This window comes from Entelurus aequoreus, linkage group LG17 (assembly GCF_033978785.1).
Source record: "Entelurus aequoreus isolate RoL-2023_Sb linkage group LG17, RoL_Eaeq_v1.1, whole genome shotgun sequence".
Classification (NCBI taxonomy): domain Eukaryota; kingdom Metazoa; phylum Chordata; class Actinopteri; order Syngnathiformes; family Syngnathidae; genus Entelurus; species Entelurus aequoreus.
Genome location: NC_084747.1, coordinates 8858673 through 8880144, shown reverse-complemented (window position 1 = coordinate 8880144; position 21472 = coordinate 8858673). Strand labels below are relative to the sequence as shown.

At 39.7% G+C, this 21472-nt stretch overlaps 1 protein-coding gene across 1 annotated transcript; it reads right to left on the bottom strand.

Annotated features, from left to right (window-relative positions):
• Positions 1 to 7521: 7521 nt before the first annotated feature.
• On the bottom strand, positions 7522 to 20652 carry LOC133632253 (gastrula zinc finger protein XlCGF57.1-like). The gene is made up of 2 exons (XM_062024589.1): positions 20354 to 20652; positions 7522 to 8838 (listed from the first exon to the last, which is right to left on the bottom strand). Exons 1-2 carry the CDS (start codon positions 20466 to 20468, stop codon positions 7562 to 7564), a joined length of 1392 nt encoding a protein of 463 aa, XP_061880573.1. The 5' UTR covers positions 20469 to 20652; the 3' UTR covers positions 7522 to 7561.
• Positions 20653 to 21472: the final 820 nt, after the last annotated feature.

Below are 21472 nucleotides of genomic sequence, written 5' to 3'. Positions count from 1 at the left end.
ACTGCCACTGTATGTAACCTAACTCAAATGATAAATCTACCAACCAGAATAAATATGAACAATTCAGGTGTATTGTCTTCAACTTGCATTGATCATCTTTTTACTAATTCAGAAGATAAATGCTCAAAGGTCGTGTCTGTGCCAATTGGATTTAGTGATCATAACATGATTGCTATAGCAAGAAAAGTGAAAGTCCCCAAAGTTGGACCTACAATTATGTATAAGAGACTCTACAAACATTTCTGTGATAATGCCTTTATTGAAGACGTACATAACATACAGTGGGACAGTGTATTTGAGTCAAAGCATACTGAAGCAGCTCTGCATGAATTCATGAAGTCATTTTCTTCTGTCTGTGATAAGCATGCACCCATCAAGAAGCTCACCGTCAGATCTGTCAAAGCCGCTTGGCTTGACTCTGACCTGAGAAACTTGATGAAAGATAGAGATATACGGAAAAGAGTTGCAGTAGATTCAGGTAGCTCAGAGGACTGGCTAGCATATCGCTCTTTAAGAAACAAAGTCACCAAATTAAATAAACAGAAAAAAAGGGTGTACTACCAATCTAGAATTGAAGAAATTAAACATGATGGAAAACAACTTTGGAGTACTCTCAATCAAATCATGGGTAGAGATAAAAAGGGAAAAACACCAGCATTTATTGAATCAGGTGAAGGCTTTATCACCAAGCCCAAAGAAATTGCTGATTACTTCAACAATTATTTCATAAGTAAAGTTGATACTATAAGAAATGGCATGCTGCCTCTAAATTGTATTCTATCTGAGTCACTTATTAAAAATGATATCATGCAGGACAAAAAATGTAAATTTGAATTCTCAGTCACTAATGTATTGGAAATTGAAAATCTATTGTCTGAGTTGAAATCTGACAAACCTTGTGGTCATGATAATCTAGATAGTAGACTTTTAAAATTGTCAGCTGGAATAATAGCCAGTCCGATATGTTATATTTTTAACTTAAGTTTTAAAAAAGGAATATATCCTCAAATATGGAAGGTTGCTAGAGTAACTCCTCTACCAAAAAATAGGAAAGAAGCATTCACTGGATCGAATAGTAGGCCAATTAGCATTTGACCAGTATTAGGAAAATTAATGGAAACAATTATATTTAAGCAAATTCAAAATTATTTCTCTATAAATGACATTAATTCAGACTTTCAACATGCATATAAAACTGGCCATTCAACATGCACAGCTCTCACACAATTAACAGATGACTGGCTAAAACAAATTGACAGTAAATTATTAGTTGGCACAGTGCTATTAGATTTTAGTGCTGCTTTTGATATTATTGACCACAAACTACTACTTATAAAACTGTCTGCTTATGGTTTTAAACTCTCAGCGATTAACTGGATGAAAAGCTACCTAGTCAACAGACAGCAATGTGTCATGTTCAATGGAACCCTTTCAAATATTAAAACATTATATTGTGGTATTCCCCAGGGAAGTTGCCTGGGACCTTTATTATACTCAATATTTGTAAATGATATGTCATGTATTTTAAAGAATGGTTGCTGTGCAATTTACGCAGATGACACAACAATATATGCTTATGCTGATAATTGCACAGACCTGAGCAGTATACTACAAGACAAGGTTATGCAGATTTCTAAATGGGTTACAGAAAATAAGATGAAACTTAATATTTCCAAAACAAAATGTCTTGTTATTTGCTCAAAACATGCTCATAGAAAAGAACGCATATTGAATGTTTCTTTGAACGGAGTTCATATTGAACAAGTTAAAGAAGCCAGGTTGCTGGGAGTTACATTAGATGAAAGACTATCTTGGGCCACTCACATTAATAACATAGTAACAAAAATGAGCAGAAGCATCTCAATCATAAGAAGAAGTGCCTATTTTTTTAACTAACACAACTACGAAACAAGTTATACAATCCCTTGTATTGTCACATATTGACTACTGCCCAGCAATCTGGTCTAATGCATCTAAACAAGAACTCAATAAAATCCAGCTTACCCAAAACAGAGCTGCCAGACTCGCTCTCCATTGCTCATTTAGGACCGGCGTTGAGATCATGCATAATGAATTGTCATGGATGAGAGTTGGTGAAAGACTAGCGTGTAGTTTGATTCTATTTTTAAAAACAATCTATACATACCATAAACCTTCATATCTGTATTCTCAGCTGTTGCTTGCTAGTGAAAGTCACAACTATGGTACCAGGTTAGCCCTAAGAGGTGCTTTCACCCGTCTTAAACCCAAAAGTGATGTTTTGAAAAAGACTGTAATGTATAGGGCAATCACTTACTGGAATCCACTTCCACAATATCTGCTATCAATCACCAGCAGAGTGGCTTTTAAGAATAGACTAAGAGGAGAAGTATTGCGGAAAGAGATTATTCTAGATTGTACCTAATGTCATGACTGTTTTTATTGACTATTTTATTGATTATGGGACAAGCAGTAGAATATGGTGGATGGAACTTTTTTCGTCACTAGTGTCTTTGGTACACTAATGTGTATATTTTAGGCCATTGGTTCTTTGTTTTATTTTTTTTTTGCAAAAATATATATATATCTATTTTTATATTGCTCTTTTTATCTTTGGTATGAACAATATTATGTAAACTCGAAGTTATTATTATTTTTTTGGTTCTTTGTTGTTGCTATTTTTGTATTACAACATTTTGTTATTTGATCATGTTGTACTGCATTTTAATCTTTTGTTTTGTGATTGTGTGATGTTTTTTGCCTGGACCCCAGGAAGAATAGTCTCCACTGCGGTGTAGACTAATGGGGATCCCTAATAAACTAAACTAAACTTGTCCTTGTCTGATATCAGCAGGGCAGAGTCATCCGCAAACAGGAACAATTCACAGTCGCATGCTGATGACATGTCATTTATGTATATTAGGTACAGTAAAGGCCCCAATATACTGCCTTGGGGGACTTCACAGCTTACTTATCAGTGCATGATGGGAGACTATATCTTCCGGTCTGGTAGAGTGGCCTGCACACAGTGAACATGTCTTACGTTGTCGTGTCTTTAGCCTTCATAAGCTTCAGAAAGCAATGAATATAAACAATTGCCTTATTGGAAAGTTAGAGTAACAAGACTTTGTAACTTTTAAGTGTCTTGTGTGCAATTTATGACTTTTGTTCCTACTGCATTAATGTTTATTTGTCCACATTATGTGGTTATTTTGGGTACTCAAATTTGCCTGTTTTTCAAAGTTTCATTTTTAATCGTCATTGCTACATGATACTACAATTCCATCCATCCAATTTCTACCGCTTGTCCCTTTTGTTTATGTATTTTATAGTATTTGAGTACAACATAATGCATTGCATAATGATAATCACACACATATATACAAATACATGTATATATATATACAAATACATGTAATACACACACACATATATATATATATATATATATATATATATATATATATATATATATATATATATATATATATATATATATATATATATATATATATATATATATATACAGGGTTTCCCGCAGCGCTTTGTTGTTGTCCCACACACACAACCATCTGATTGGTTACACGCAGAGCGGTAACAGCCAATCAGCAGTGCGTATTCAGAGCGCATGGAGTCAGTGCTCACGGCAGAGGCAGGCAGAGACGGTGCGGGTTAGCAGAAAGGCGTTTAGCAGGTAAGCATAATGCAGCGGACTCTCCCCAAATGATAATAAACACCTCCCAGTCAACTACTAGCAACATCACTATGAGCCCGTTGACCTTCTAGAAATATAAGCGGCAGATCAGCTCGCTCGCAGTCCTTGAGGTGAAGGCTAACTAGCTTTTAGCGTAACGTTAGCTCATTTTGCGGTGTATGCATGCGTGCGTGTGTGTATGAGTGTTACGGACAGCAAAGCCCTGTCCGTCTGAGAGAAAGACAAGCATTATTGACCTACAGTTAACTACTAAGTTATTTCACTTTACCATTTTCTGTGTTGAAGCAGCAAAAAAGGACATTATGTTAAATAAAGAGTTTCTGTCTCTGATAGTTGATATAATAATGTAACTGCATCATAAAGCCTACATGAACTCCATGGTGTTCAGGGATGAATAGTCTCTCCTATTGCTAGTGTACTATTTTTTCAGCTATAGTTACATGAATCATTAGTAATGTAGCAGCCTAGTTTGGAATGGCAGGGTCCCTGCTATCACATGTTGATACAAATATAACATTTACATAATAAAAACAGGCTTCCCAAATGATGTAATAAATTAAGCATGAGTTGAGCATATGTCAGCATGTGGCCCTACTTTTAACTCTTTTTTTTCAAACGCTTATTGCAAATGCTTATTTACAGTAAGTCATTAATTGGACTTAGTAAATATTGACTTACTAAGACAAAATAGTGACATACTTAGTATCTCAGGTCACTAGGACTGTTTTGTGTTTTGTTTTTACTTTACGGAAAAAATATCGAGATATATATCGTATATTGCCATTCAGCATACGGAGCGGAAAACACAACCAAAAATTGTAGGCTTCTTCACGCGACGAAGCCGGCCTACTTCACCACAGTTTGTAGTCTATTGCCCCCCCCAGGCAGCGATGAGATGGAGACGTGATGGTGGCGACAGGCCAAATTACACTGTTCCTTACACCCTCCCAGCCGTCTCCGTCCGTCTGCCTGTCAAGAACAATTGTAAATATAAACTATAATACTTATATTGTGGCAATGTTAATATTTGTAAGATGCTAGATATTTCCAGTACAGCTAGTGCTATTTAAGTATGAACTGTGCACACTAAAACTGTTATTCATGGCGGGAACACTGCAAATGTGTGTCACGTGACGATTGGTTGGGATTTTGGCCCTGTTCTTCAGGCCAGGTCCCAAAGGGGTGGCGAGCAAAAGGAACAGGCCTATGGTCTTCAGACTGAAACTGTGGAGGAGGGATTCAGACGCTCTCTCAAACCGCCCACCCACACCATATCCCTTGTGACCCACTATAGTGCACCGTGAACAGTCAACTGCAGAGGGCGTGGGTATGAGTATGATTGATGTGATTAAAAGCCTACTGAAATTATTTTTATTTATTTAAACGGGGATAGCAGATCCATTCTATGTGTCATACTTGATCATTTCGTGATATTGCCATATTTATGCTGAAAGGATTTAGTAGAGAACAACGACGATAAAGTTCGCAACTTTTGGTCTCTGATAAAAAAAAGCCTTGCCTGTACCGGAAGCAGCGTGACGTCACAGGAGGAAGGGCTGCTCACATTTCCCCATTGTTTACAATGCAGCGAGAGCGATTCGGACCGAGAAAGCGACGATTACCCCATTAATTTGAGCGAGGATGAAAGATTTGTGGATGAGGAAAGTGAGAGTGAAGGGTTAGAGTGCAGGACGCCAGGGTGTATCTTTTTTCGCTCTGACAGTAACTTAGGTACAAGGGCTCATTGGATTCTACACTTTCTCCTTTTTCTATTGTGGATCACGGATTTGTATTTTAAACCACCTCGGATACTATATCCTCTTGAAAATGAGAGTCGAGAACGCGAAATGGACATTCACAGTGACTTTTATCTCCACGACAACACATCGGCGAAACACTTTAGCTACGGAGCTAACGTGATAGCATCGGGCTCAAATGCAGATAGAAACAAAATAAATAAACCCCTGACTGGAAGGATAGACAGAAAATCAACAATACTATTAAAACATGGACATGTAACTACACGGTTAATGCTTTCCAGCCTGGCGAAGCTTAACAATGCTGTTGCTAACGACGCCATTGAAGCTAACTTAGCAACGGGACCTCACAGAGCTATGCTAAAAACATTAGCTCTCCACCTACGCCAGCCAGCCCTCATCTGCTCATCAACACCCGTGCTCACCTGCGTTCCAGCGATCGACGGAGAGACGAAGGACTTCACCCGATCACCGATGCGGTCGGCGGCCCGGAGACGGGGGAAGTCAAGGTGAGGTCGGCGGCTAGCGCGTCTGCTATCCATCTCAAAGTCCTCCTGGTTGTGTTGCTGTAGACCGCCGCTAATACACCGATCACACCTACAGCTTTCTTCTTTGCAGTCTCCATTGTTCATTAAACAAATTGCAAAAGATTCACCAACACAGATGTCCAGAATACTGTGGAATTTTGGGATGAAAACAGAGCTTTTTTGTATTGGATCCAATCGGGTCCGCATACTTCTGTTCCCTCCGTGACGTCACACGCATACGTCATCATATCTAGACGTTTTCAACCGGAAGTGTGGCGGGAAATTTAAAATTGCACTTTATAAGTTAACCCGGCCGTATTGGCATGTGTTGCAATGTTAAGATTTCATCATTGATATATAAACTATCAGACTGCGTGGTCGGTAGTAGTGGCTTTCAGTAGGCCTTTAAGTGAGAGAAGCACACACGCCTTTTCATTTTCTGTGCATTCTAGTCAAAAACTGCTAGCGTGTGTACTCGTGTGTTTTACTATATCTGTCTTCTGGGTGAATATGTTCCAACAAACTAAGCAACTAAACATTTTTTCTACTGTGTGGTTTCATGTATCAGGTATGTCTTTGTCTGCCAACACAACGACTGAAAGAGTTTTCTCCAGGGTGTTTAATTCTGTGTTGAGTCAAATTTTGTCCATAGAAAAGCTTTCGCTTTAAATTAAGTACCGTATTTTTCGGAGTATAAGTCGCTCCGGAGTATAAGTCGCACCGGCCGAAAATGCTTAATAAAGAAGGAAAAAAACATGTATACGTCGCACTGGAGTATAAGTCGCATTTTCGGGGGAAATGTATTTGATAAAAGCCAACACCAAGAATAGACATTTGAAAGGCAATTTAAAATGTCTAAAGAATAGTGAACAACAGGCTGAATAAGTGTACGTTATATGAGGCATAAATAACCAACTGAGAACTTGCCTGGTATGTTAACGTAACATATTATGGTAAGAGTCATTCAAATAACTATAACATATAGAACATGCTATACGTTTACCAAACAATCTGTCACTCCTAATCGCTAAATCCCATGAAATCTTATACGTCTAGTCTCTTACGTGAATGAGATAAATAATATTTGATATTTTACGGTAATGTGTTAATCATATCACACATAAGTCGCTCCTGAGTATAAGTCGCACCCCCGGCCAAACTATGAAAAAAACTGCGACTTATTGTCCGGAAAATACAGTAACTGTTTTTTTCTCCCGTGTGTGTTCTCATGTGATTAGACATCAGTGGCCTAGTGGTTAGAGTGTCCGCCCTGAGATCGGTAGGTTGGAGTTCAAATCCCAGCCGAGTCATACCAAAGACTATAAAAATGGGACCCATAACCTCCCTGCTTGGCACTCAGCAACAAAGGGTTGGAGTTGGGGGTTAAATGACCAAAATGATTCCCGGGCGCGGCGCCGCTGCTGCCCACTGCTCCCCAAGGGGATGGGTCAAATGCAGAGGACAAATTTCACCACATCTAGTGTGTGTGTGACAATCATTGGTACTTTAATCTTTAATGTGAGTGTGTGAATGACATTTACCGCAAACAGAACACCAAAATGTTTCTATCTTTTAAATCTTTTCTACTTACTATGTGTTCTTAGGTGACCGGACAAACGGCTCCTTCGAGTATAGCTTTTGCCACAAACTGAACAACTGAATGGTTTCGCTCCCGTGTGTTTCATTTGGTGTCGAGTCAAACCCTGTTTGTAAGAAAAGCTTTCACTACAAGCTGAGCAACTAAATGGTCTTTCTCCAGTGTGAGTTCTCATGTGGTAAGTCAAACTGCCCTTTTGAGAAAAGGTTTTACAACAAACTGAACAATGAAATATTTTTTCTCCGGTGTGTGTTCTCATGTGTTGAGTCAAATTCCCATTAGTAGAAAAGCTTTTACTGCAAACTGAACAATTAAATTGTCTTTCTCCTTTGTGTGTTTTCATGTGGTCAGTCAAATCACCTTTCTCAGAAAAGCTTTTGCAACAAACTAAGCAATTAAATATTTTTTCGACTGCATGTGTTCTCATGTGTTTGGTCAAATTCCACCTATGAGAAAAGCCTTTACAGCAAGCTGAACAATTAAATGGCCTCTCTCCTGTGTGTGTTCTCATGTGTAGAATCAGCTGTCTTCTTCGAGAAAAGCTTTTCCCACAAACTGAACAAAGAAAAGCTTTTTCTCCTGTGTGTGTTCTCAAGTGTTCGGTCAAACTGCTGTTGTGCGAAAAGTTTTTACCACAAACAGAGCAATTGAATGGTCTTTCCCCTGTATGTGTTCTCATGTGTACAATCAACGGATTCTTTAGAGAAAAGCTTTTACCGCAAACTGTGCAATTACATGGTTTTTCTCCTGTGTGCGTTCTCATGTGCAGCGTCAAACCGCTATTTTGAGAAAAGCTTTTACTGCAAACTGAACAATTAAATGGTTTTTCTCCTGTGTGTGTTCTCATGTGTATAGCCAAACGGCTCTCTTTTGTACATCTTGTACCACAAACCATGCAGCTCAAAGTTTTTTTACACGTCTTCTTTTTCGAGCAGTCGGCGTGTTTTTTGTCAGCGTGAGTCCTCATGTCACCTTCACAGTCTGCATCGCTGCTCAACGTTACTTCAACCTCGTCTTCAGCCTCACTATCTGATAGTGGAGCTAAGAGGTTGTCTACTTGTGGTTTCTCTTCATCATCCTCAGTCTTCACAGAGACAACAGTCAGTGGCAGCTTGGTGAGATCAGCTTCCTCCTGAGTGATCCAGAGTTCCTCCTCTTCCTTTTTAATGTGAGGTGGCTGTGAAGTCTCCTGCTTCAAAGTGGAGCTGACCCCCTGCAGCTCAGACGGAAGTTCTTCAGAATGACTAATCAGTTGCTGGATGTCTGAGGAACACAAACACGTTGAATGTGTTACGTTACGGTGCATAATCTTTGTGTTGTCCATAGGTCCGGTCGATTGTATGAACGTGATCGATGATAGTGATACGTTTCAGGTCAATCAGCTGTTAGCATAAACAAACTCGATCAAACATAGCGGAAAATATCTATCTAGAGTCTTCAGTTAACCTAACGTGAATATTTTGGGAATGTGGGAGAAAGCCGGAGTACTTGGAAAAACCCCATACAGACGTCCAAATAGAGATTCGAAGACCCACGCGGCGTAAAGTTAGACGTTACTGTCAGGTTCAAACACTGATGACATCTATTAAACAGACAAAGAAGCAAGGAATCAAACAGAGACAGAATTAATTTTGGCTCAATGAGGAGAGCGCGTAGACCTGTACCCTTGCACAGTGTCCCACCATGCTCTGACGAAAGATTGTTTGCCTCCTCTTCTATTTGGACTTTCCCTGATTACATGGCAACAGCTGTTTCTAAAGGGACGGGGGTCGTAAACAGCCGCCGCCTTTGGTTACAAAACAGTTCAAAGAAAAGGTCGGTTCAAAGAAAAGGTCGTAAACAACCGCCGCTTTGTAGATTTCGGGTCAAGACAAAATATTCCTGTGGATTACAATACTTCAAAGAAACCGACACCGTCATGTCGCTCTCCATCCTACACAGTGGAGTTTCACAAGCCTTTTGATTGGTAAGATCAAAGACAGCTTTTGTCTGCTCGCCGGGAACTCACTCAAACACAACGTTTTGTGATAACTTAGATACAATTATTCTGACAGTTACTGTCAGTAGTAATGTCAAAATCCGGGTAGTATTCACAGTCTTGAGCAAGGAATGCATTAATTAACCTAAAATAACTTTCTCTCCTTACTTTTGCAGAGGGCAACCTCTGTTTCAGAGTCCGTCATGCGCTCAACCCGCTGTAGCACGCAGTACTCAACGCCAGATCTTGAAGTAACAAATCATTTTCAATCAATCATTTTATGTTTTTGACTAAAATGTAAACGCAAAAACCCAGCAAATGCAGTTACGATTGAAACTAGTCCACCTGACTTCAACTATGTGTTTGAGACACGACACAACCAGAACCCTTGTGTGGTGTTCGGGTCTGTGGGACCCGTTTTCATTTTTTTATAATAAAAAAAATGATACAATTAATACATTTTTCAAACTGAGACTCACTGACTTTGGCTCATTTAATGTGAAGAACATATATCAGAATACATATTTAATGACCACACACCATACACCCCCCCCTACACATTTCTATTACATAGAAGATGTCCGGGGCTAATAGAAGTGTGGAAATTGATTTTTTTGTGTACCACACACACACACACACACACACACACACACACACACACACACACACACACACACACACACACACACACACACACACACACACACACACACACACACACACACACACAGCAGGCCTAGACAGGAGGAGGACAGAGTGTAGGTACACGGAACATCAGAGGGTCAAATGTGCGAGAAAATGAGAGCAGGCAGTGTTGACAAACAATGTTGCAACCTTGTGTGGGAACCGCAGGTGCAGAAACACAAAAGAAGAATCCCTGTGGGATGCAGAAACTGGCGGAGAAATTTTCCGTGCAACGTTCATATTGTTGTTACTCAGCCAGCGTTTGTGGGTCTGATGGACCCGTTGCATTTTGTGGCTTTTAATGCCTCACAATAAAACAATTTTATGTTGAAATACTGAACAGACGTTTACCTTATCCCAACAAACATCTGTTCAGTATTTTAACATAAAAGTGTTTGATTGTGAGGCATTAAAAGCCACAAAATGCAACGGGTCCATCAGACCCACAAACGCTGGCTGAGTAACAACAATATGAACATTACACAAGGGTTAAAGGCCTACTGAAAGCCACTACTACCGACCACGCAGTCTGATAGTTTATATATCAATGATGAAATCTTAACATTGCAACACATGCCAATACGGCCGGGTTAACTTATAAAGTGACATTTTAAAATTCCCGGGAAATATCCGGCTGAAACGTCGCGGTATGATGCCGTATGCGCGTGACGAAGTCCGAGTAACGGACGTTATGGTACGCCGTAGAATCCTATACAAAAAGCTCTGTTTTCATTTCATAATTCCACAGTATTCTGGACATCTTTTGCAATTTGTTTAATGAACAATGAAGGCTGCAAAGAAGACAGTTGTAGGTGGGATCAGTGTATTAGCAGCGGACTACAGCAACACAACCAGGAGGACTTTGTTGGAGCGCAAGCCGCGCTAGCCGGGCTAGCCGCCGACTTCACCTTGACTTCCTACGTCTCCGGGCCGCCAAACGCATCGGGTGAAGTCCTTCGTCCTTCTGCCGATCGCTGGAACGCAGGTGAGCACGGGTGTTGATGAGCAAATGAGGGCTGGCTGGCGTAGGTGGAGAGCTAATGTTTTTAGCATAGCTCTGTGCAGTCCGGTTGCTAAGTTAGCTTCAATGGCGTCGTTAGCACAGCATTGTTAACCTTCGCCAGCCTGGAAAGCATTAACCGTGTATTTACATGTCCACGGTTTAATAGTATTGTTGATTTTCTATCTATACTTCCAGTCAGGGGTTTATTTCTTTTGTTTCTATATGCAGTTAAAGCACGATGCTATCACGTTAGCTCGTAGCTAAAGCATTTCGCCGATGTATTGTCGTGGAGATAAAAGGCACTGAATGTCCATTTCGCGTTCTCGACTCTCATTTTCAAGAGGATATAGTATCCCAGGTGGTTTAAAATACAAATCCGTGATCCACAATAGAAAAAGGAGAGTGTGGAATCCAATGAGCCAGCTTGTACCTAAGTTACGGTCAGAGCGAAAAAAGATACGTCCATCGCTGCCTCTCAAGTCATTCACTGTAACGTTCCTCATCTACGAATCTTTCATCCTCGCTCAAATTAATGGGGTAATCATCCCTTTCTCTGTCCGAATCTCTCTCGCTCCATTGTAAACAACGGGGAATTGTGAGGAATACTAGCTCCTGTGACGTCACGCTACTTCCGCTACAGGCAAGGCTTTTTTTATCAGCGAGCAAAAGTTGCGAACTTTATCGTCGATTTTCTCTACTAAATCCTTTCAGCAAAAATATGGCAATATCGCGAAATGATCAAGTATGACACATAGAATGGATCTGCTATTCCCGTTTAAATAAAAAAAAATAATTTCAGTAGGCCTTTAATGTTAGAATGGTTAAAAGTAAGCAAAAAGGCGCCATGGAGAAACCAAGACCAGGTCTGGGCACAGAAAAGGGAGTGCTGCAGAGCCGAACAAAAATGTCGCAAGATAAAGCTCCAATCTTATTACAAGATTAGATGTGTTCAACCAGACTTTGCGAAGAACAAGGGTAAATTATTTTTTCTGAAATCATAACAAACTGTGGTAACAACTCCTGTGCCTTGTTTGCTTTAAAAGATCCCCCGGTTTCACTTCCCTTAGAACTAATTTCTACATCAAAGTGCAATGAGTTTGCAATATTCTTGAATGATAAAGTTTAAGACATTATCAAAATGCAATCATTTCCAGAAAACAAATAGCTACTCTGCAGACAGCCAAACAACGAGAGTTAGCACTTTCCACTCCTGTCACTGACAAAACAGTCAAAGAAGCTCATCCACAGTCAAAGTCCATCGTTAAGCTGCCTCGATATCTGCCCACCAGATTTTTAAAGTCTGTGCCCGAACAATTTGTTACAATTTTCTCCTCGAGTTAACATCTCGCTTCAGACCGGAACATTTCCAAAGACTGGAACATTTCCAAAGGTCCTAAAACTGCTGTCATTAGGACCCTCTCAAAGAAGACTAGTCTTGATGCCACTGTACTTATCAGAATAATTGTATCTAAGTTATCACAAAACTTTGTGTTGCCATGAGTTCCCGGCGAGCAGACAAAAGCTGTCTTTGATCTTACCAATCAAAAGGCTTGTAAAACTCCACTGTGTAGGATGGGAAGCGACATGAAGGTGTCGGTTTATTTGATGTATTGTAATCCACAGGAAGATTTTGTCTTGACCCGAGATCTACAAAGCGGAGGAAGCAGGACCTGACCCCCCTCCAGGCACCTTTTCTTTGAACTGTTTTGGAATCAAAAGCAATGGCTGTTTACGACCCCCCTTCCTTTCGAAACAGCTGTTGCCATGTAATCAGGGAAAGTCCAAATAAAAGAGGAGGCGTACAATCTTTCATCAGAGCGTGGTGGGAGACTGTACAAAGAGTACAGCCCAGACGTTTCTCCTCAATTGAGCTACATTGAATTCTGTCTCTGTTTAATTCCTTACTTCTTTGTCTGTTTAATAGATGTCATCAGTGTTTGAACCTGACAAATCCTTTCGAGCAGAAGCACTATAGACGAATAGTAGAGGAAACGCGTTATATTTTCGGTTCGGGGACAAAACAGGAAGTACATTTCCAAACCGCAGCACGTGCAGTCAGGCAACTAGTCCAATAGATGGCGCCATAGCACAAACAAGAACACACTTTTCCTGTCGGTTTTGAAAAATAGTACTATGGGCTGATAGTTGTTCAGTACTGTCAGGTAAAACACTGATGACATCTATTAAACAGACAAAGAAGCAAGGAATTAAACAGAGACAGAATTCAATTTAACTCAATTGAGGAGAAACGTCTGGGCTGTACTCTTTGTACAGTCTCCCACCACGCTCTGATGAAAGATTGTATGCCTCCTCTTTTATTTGGACTTTCCCTGATTACATGGCAACAGCTGTTTCTAAAGGGACGGGGGTCGTAAACAGGCGCTGCCTTTGGTCACAAAACAGTTCAAAGAAAAGGTGCCTGGAGGGGGGTCAGGTCCTGCTTCCTCTCCGCTTTGTAGATCTCGGGTCAAGACAAAATCTTCCTGTGGATTCCAATAGATCAAAGAAACCGAAACCTTCATGTCGCTTCCCATCCTACACAGTGGAGTTTTACAAGCCTTTTGATTGGTAAGATCAAAGACAGCTTTTGTCCACTCGCCGGGAACTCATTGAAACACAAAGTTTTGTGATAACTTAGATACAATTATTCTGACAGATTCTTCATTCGTCACTCCAAGCAACGTTTTTAAGTTTTACAATAGAACTAAAACAATTCATACTTACCAAAAAGTCCCATGTGTGATGTTTGTAGGAGTATTTTCATGCATATTTGTACGTGCTATTGTATGTAATGAAACGTTTACGCATGTCTGTGTTAGTATTATTAAAGAGGGCACCATTTTTTTCTAATATTTTACACAGTATATCCCGCCCCCTCACAGTTCCTCGTACGTAATGTCGTAATTACGTACATATGTAACACATGCATGCGCATTAGCATTGGGTGTTGTTAGCTAATAATAGCAATTTGGATAGCTAGCGTTAGCGATCATTGAATGTATATTCTATCATAACAACAACACGATTGCAAATTGTTATTTGCTTCTCTTGGAGCTACTTGTGTACGTGTGCACACGCTCCCTGCGCGTACGTGTTGAGGAGACCTTCTTTTTGTATTGTTTCAGTTTTGTAAATCCACCAAAACGTCACCGTAGAGTCATTCAGTCTATTCAGCTGATTGGAGAGCCAGCTTCCGCGGCAAGTGGGTCCATGAAGTTGACTTCTGTTTTGTTAGACCAGCCATTTTACTGCCGTGTTACAGGCACCGTTTGGAAACAATTTGTTGAAACAGTTTGTTTGAAAATGTCCATAGTTTGTATTCCTTGTTCACCACTTAGCAAAATGCTACTTGCTGGATCTGCTTATCACCCAGCTTCTAAAACTTCCGTAGATTCAGGCTAAAAATACAAGGTTCTGGATCATAATTTGTCCCAAAGGAGTAGTTATTGGCTATCATGAAGTTTGTCATGATTAGTAGTTGTTGTTATTGAAGGATATAGTAGGGCTGGGCGATATATGGAATATACTCGATATATCGCGGGTTTGTCTCTGTGCGATATAGAAAATGACTATATGGTGATATTGGAGTATACGTTCTCACGCAGTTGCTTTTAGCTGCGGGCATTACACTACAGGCTCTTCTCACTCTTTCTTGTCTCTCCTTCTCACTGAGACATAAAACAAGCGCACCTTCTTACATACGTCACATACTGTCGCGCGTGCAACGTCATACGCCCTCGCCGAGCAGACAGGTAGCGGCATGGGTAACGTTAGCTGTGATGCTAGCGGTGCGAGTGGTAATACGAGAGAAAGAAGGTGCGAATCTGGTAACAAAGAATAATATATTCCCAAGAAAAACAGCAGGGGGTCCATCGTCTGGCGGTGGTTTGGCCTCAAGCGGGAAGATGTCGAACAGACAACCGTAATTTGTCAAGTATGCGGCAAAAGCGTTGCTACAAAAAGTAGTGTTACTGCTAATTTGTAGCATTATTTGAAAAATCACCTGCTAGAGAATGAAGAGTGCTTGAAACTCCGCATGTCAACATCTCCGTTCGGTGCCACACCAACAAAATGCCCAAGCAACCATTTCCACATCAACACCGTATGAAACAAATAGTCAACAACAGAAGGAGATGACGTCCGCAGGAACCTACCACATAGTGAAGGACATACACTATTTGATGTCCTATTATGCAGATCATTTTTATGTGACACTTATTGAAATATCTTGTGTGTCATCATGCACAGAAGTTCACTTTATTTGTTTTAAACTATTGTAGTGGCGTTCTATACAAAAAGTGCACTTTAATTTAGTGTTGTTTTGATATGTCATCTTAGTGACATCATGCACAAAAGTGCACTAATAGCTTGTTTTAAAATGTCTCTGACAATCTTGCACTTTCTGTTTTGAAATGACATGAATGTTTGTGCCACTGCTTAATAACTGTTTAATAAATACACTTTTGCTAAATTGACTTAGATGTGGTTTCCCTCTCTGCATGAAAGTTTAAAAGTAGCATATATTAATGCAGTATGAAGAAGAATGTTTTAATGTAGACACATAGAATCATCATACTGCTGTGATTATATGCATCAAGTGTTCATTCAAGGCTAAGGCAACATATCCACATATATATGGTGTATCGTGACATGGACTAAACATATCCACATATATATGGTGTATCGTGACATGGACTAAACATATCCACATATATATGGTGTATCGTGACATGGACTAAACATATCCACATATATATGGTGTATCGTGACATGGACTAAACATATCCACATATATATGGTGTATCGTGACATGGACTAAACATATCCACATATATATGGTGTATCGTGACATGGACTAAACATATCCACATATATATGGTGTATGGTGACATGGACTAAACATATCCACATATATATGGTGTATCGTGACATGGACTAAACATATCCACATATATATGGTGTATCGTGACATGGACTAAACATATCCACATATATATGGTGTATGGTGACATGGACTAAACATATCCACATATATATGGTGTATCGTGACATGGACTAAACATATCCACATATATATGGTGTATCGTGACATGGACTAAACATATCCACATACATATGGTGTATCGTGACATGGACTAAACATATCCACATATATATGGTGTATCGTGACATGTACTAAACATATCCACATATATATGGTGTATCGTGACATGGACTAAACATATCCACATATATATGGTGTATCGTGACATGGACTAAACATATCCACATATATATGGTGTATCGTGACATGGACTAAACATATCCACATATATATGGTGTATCGTGACATGGCCTAAACATATCCACATATATATGGTGTATCGTGACATGGACTAAACATATCCACATATATATGGTGTATCGTGACATGGACTAAACATATCCACATATATATGGTGTATCGTGACATGGACTAAACATATCCACATATATATGGTGTATCGTGACATGGCCTAAACATATCCACATATATATGGTGTATCGTGACATGGACTAAACATATCCACATATATATGGTGTATCGTGACATGGACTAAACATATCCACATATATATGGTGTATCGTGACATGGACTAAACATATCCACATATATATGGTGTATCGTGACATGGCCTAAACATATCCACATATATATGGTGTATCGTGACATGGACTAAACATATCCACATATATATGGTGTATCGTGACATGGACTAAACATATCCACATATATATGGTGTATCGTGACATGGCCTAAACATATCCACATATATATGGTGTATCGTGACATGGACTAAACATATCCACATATATATGGTGTATCGTGACATGGACTAAACATATCCACATATATATGGTGTATCGTGACATGGACTAAACATATCCACATATATATGGTGTATCGTGACATGCCCTAAACATATCCACATATATATGGTGTATCGTGACATGGACTAAACATATCCACATATATATGGTGTATGGTGACATGGACTAAACATATCCACATATATATGGTGTATCGTGACATGGACTAAACATATCCACATACATATGGTGTATCGTGACATGGACTAAACATATCCACATATATATGGTGTATCGTGACATGGACTAAACATATCCACATATATATGGTGTATCGTGACATGGACTAAACATATCCACATATATATGGTGTATCGTGACATGGACTAAACATATCCACATATATATGGTGTATCGTGACATGGACTAAACATATCCACATATATATGGTGTATCGTGACATGGACTAAACATATCCACATATATATGGTGTATCGTGACATGGCCTAAACATATCCACATATATATGGTGTATCGTGACATGGACTAAACATATCCACATATATATGGTGTATCGTGACATGGACTAAACATATCCACATATATATGGTGTATCGTGACATGGCCTAAACATATCCACATATATATGGTGTATCGTGACATGGACTAAACATATCCACATATATATGGTGTATCGTGACATGGACTAAACATATCCACATATATATGGTGTATCGTGACATGGCCTAAACATATCCACATATATATGGTGTATCGTGACATGGCCTAAACATATCCACATATATATGGTGTATCGTGACATGGACTAAACATATCCACATATATATGGTGTATCGTGACATGGACTAAACATATCCACATATATATGGTGTATCGTGACATGGACTAAACATATCCACATATATATGGTGTATCGTGACATGGACTAAACATATCCACATATATATGGTGTATCGTGACATGGCCTAAACATATCCACATATATATGGTGTATCGTGACATGGACTAAACATATCCACATATATATGGTGTATCGTGACATGGACTAAACATATCCACATATATATGGTGTATCGTGACATGGCCTAAACATATCCACATATATATGGTGTATCGTGACATGGCCTAAACATATCCACATATATATGGTGTATCGTGACATGGCCTAAACATATCCACATATATATGGTGTATCGTGACATGGCCTAAACATATCCACATATATATGGTGTATCGTGACATGGCCTAAACATATCCACATATATATGGTGTATCGTGACATGGACTAAACATATCCACATATATATGGTGTATGGTGACATGGACTAAACATATCCACATATATATGGTGTATCGTGACATGGCCTAAACATATCCACATATATATGGTGTATCGTGACATGGCCTAAACATATCCACATATATATGGTGTATCGTGACATGGCCTAAACATATCCACATATATATGGTGTATCGTGACATGGCCTAAACATATCCACATATATATGGTGTATCGTGACATGGCCTAAACATATCCACATATATATGGTGTATCGTGACATGGACTAAACATATCCACATATATATGGTGTATCGTGACATGGACTAAACATATCCACATATATATGGTGTATGGTGACATGGACTAAACATATCCACATATATATGGTGTATCGTGACACGGACTAAACATATCCACACATATATATGGTGTATCGTGACATGGACTAAACATATCCACATATATATGGTGTATCGTGACATGGCCTAAACATATCCACATATATATGGTGTATCGTGACATGGACTAAACATATCCACATATATATGGTGTATCGTGACATGGACTAAACATATCCACATATATATGGTGTATCGTGACATGGACTAAACATATCCACATATATATGGTGTATCGTGACATGGACTAAACATATCCACATATATATGGTGTATCGTGACATGGACTAAACATATCCACATATATATGGTGTATCGTGACATGGACTAAACATATCCACATATATATGGTGTATCGTGACATGGACTAAACATATCCACATATATATGGTGTATCGTGACATGGCCTAAACATATCCACATATATATGGTGTATGGTGACATGGACTAAACATATCCACATATATATGGTGTATCGTGACATGGACTAAACATATCCACATATATATGGTGTATCGTGACATGGACTAAACATATCCACATATATATGGTGTATCGTGACATGGACTAAACATATCCACATATATATGGTGTATGGTGACATGGACTAAACATATCCACATATATATGGTGTATCGTGACATGGACTAAACATATCCACATATATATGGTGTATCGTGACATGGACTAAACATATCCACATATATATGGTGTATCGTGACATGGACTAAACATATCCACATATATATGGTGTATCGTGACATGGACTAAACATATCCACATATTAATAAAAGGCCATATCGCCCAGCCCTAAGATAGTGAATGTTCTGAAAATGTTTTTGCTGCCGGATGCTTAAAACGATCAAAACAGGAAAATATGACATGTTGTTATGATTGTGTTTTGCTCTTCCACTTTCTTCATTTGGACTTTTGCATTCTTTCATCTCCTCTGATGTGAACTCCACTGCTTCCGGCTTCCTCCCACCTCCAAAGACATGCACCTGGGGATAGGCCCCTCCCACCTCCAAAGACATGCACCTGGGGATAGGCCCCTCCCACCTCCAAAGACATGCACCTGGGGATAGGCCCCTCCCACCTCCAAAGACATGCACCTGGGGATAGGCCCCTCCCACCTCCAAAGACATGCACCTGGGGATAGGCTCCTCCCACCTCCAAAGACATGCACCTGGGGATAGGCCCCTCCCACCTCCAAAGACATGCACCTGGGGATAGGCCCCTCCCACCTCCAAAGACATGCACCTGGGGATAGGTTGATTGGCAACACTAAATGGTCCCTAGTGTGTGAATGTTGTCTGTCTATCTGTGTTGGCCCTGTGGTGAGGTGCGAATTGTCCAGGGTGTACCACGCCTTCTGCCCGAATGCAGCTGAGATAGGCTTCAGCACCCCCCACCACCCCAAAAGGGACAAGTGATAGGAAATGGATGGATGGATGGATGCCTTCTTCAAGCTAACAATCATGGCGGCTCTTTGTTGACATTGTTGAAAAGTCGGCTAATTTCTCAGGAAGGCTTTCTTTAGGTCTTAAATTAGCTTCCAATTTACAGAACTTCAAGTCACTCACCTTCATCTTTCGTCTTTATCTCCGTTGGTGATTTGCTGGAAGTTGGTGGCGCTGATTCTCTTTCATGTTCTCTTTTAGCGGACGTCGCCATCTTAGCATAGCAGTAGTCGTCCATCTTCTATCACGTCTTCAATCTTCACTTCAGATATCGCTCCAAACTCAATGCACGTTTCGTGGCTTTGGAAAATACCAATTGAGATATTTGTTGCTATATCTGCTGTGAATCATATGACTTTAAGATCGTGAATTCGAAGAATTTCCGAACAACCATAGCATGCGGTCTTCTCTTTTTGCTCGGCTTCAAGTACATTTGCGCATGCGCTAGAAGCCCGCAAATTCCGTTTCCTACTCCACAACAGCTGTTTTTCAAAACAAAGGCAATTTCATCTTGTTTTAAAATGTATGGTTTTTTTTCTTCAATGTTTGCCCTTTTTCTGGTTTGAACAACAGCCATCAAAAAAGTCTGTGCACGTGCTTGTATATATATATTTTTTAATTTTCAAACAGTAGTTGTCCATTATTTGATGTTAGATACTTTTGCCAACCATTGTTTTAAAACAAGATTAAAATGCCTTTATTTTGAAAAATCACTGCTGTGGAGTAGGAAACGGAAGTTGCGGGCTTCTAGCGCATGCGCAAATGTACTTGAAACCAAGCAAAAAGACGAGGACCGCATGCTATGGTTGTTCGGAGAATTTTCGGATTCACGATCTTAAAGTCATATGATTCACAGCAAATATAGCAACAAATATCTCAATTCGTATTTTCCAAAGCCACGAAACGTGCATTGAGTTTGGAGCGATATCTGAAGTGAAGATTGAAGACGTGATAGAAGATGGACGACTACTGCTATGCTAAGATGGCGACGTCCGCTAAAAGAGAACATGAAAGAGAATCAGCGCCACCAACGGAGAACAATCTGAAAAGCGAAGATGAAGGTGAGTGTGTTGCGTTCCCTCATTTGAAAGCTATTTGAATGCCAAGCCCTAAAAATAGAAATTAGCCGACTTTGTTGAACAATGTAAACAAAGAACCTGTTAGCATTTTTACCTCCATCAAAAATGGCGGAAATGTTTTTTAGAAGTTACCGCAGTAGTATCCTGCACCGGAAAAACTGCC

Bases quoted from the DNA above. Each gene is read 5' to 3' on its own strand.
- LOC133632253 (XM_062024589.1), bottom strand. From the start codon at position 20,468: ATGGACGACTACTGCTATGCTAAGATGGCGACGTCCGCTAAAAGAGAA. The intron at 8,839-20,353 runs GTGAGTGACTTG...TGTGTTCCTCAG, and splicing joins GATAAAGACGAAAGATGAAG to ACATCCAGCAACTGATTAGT.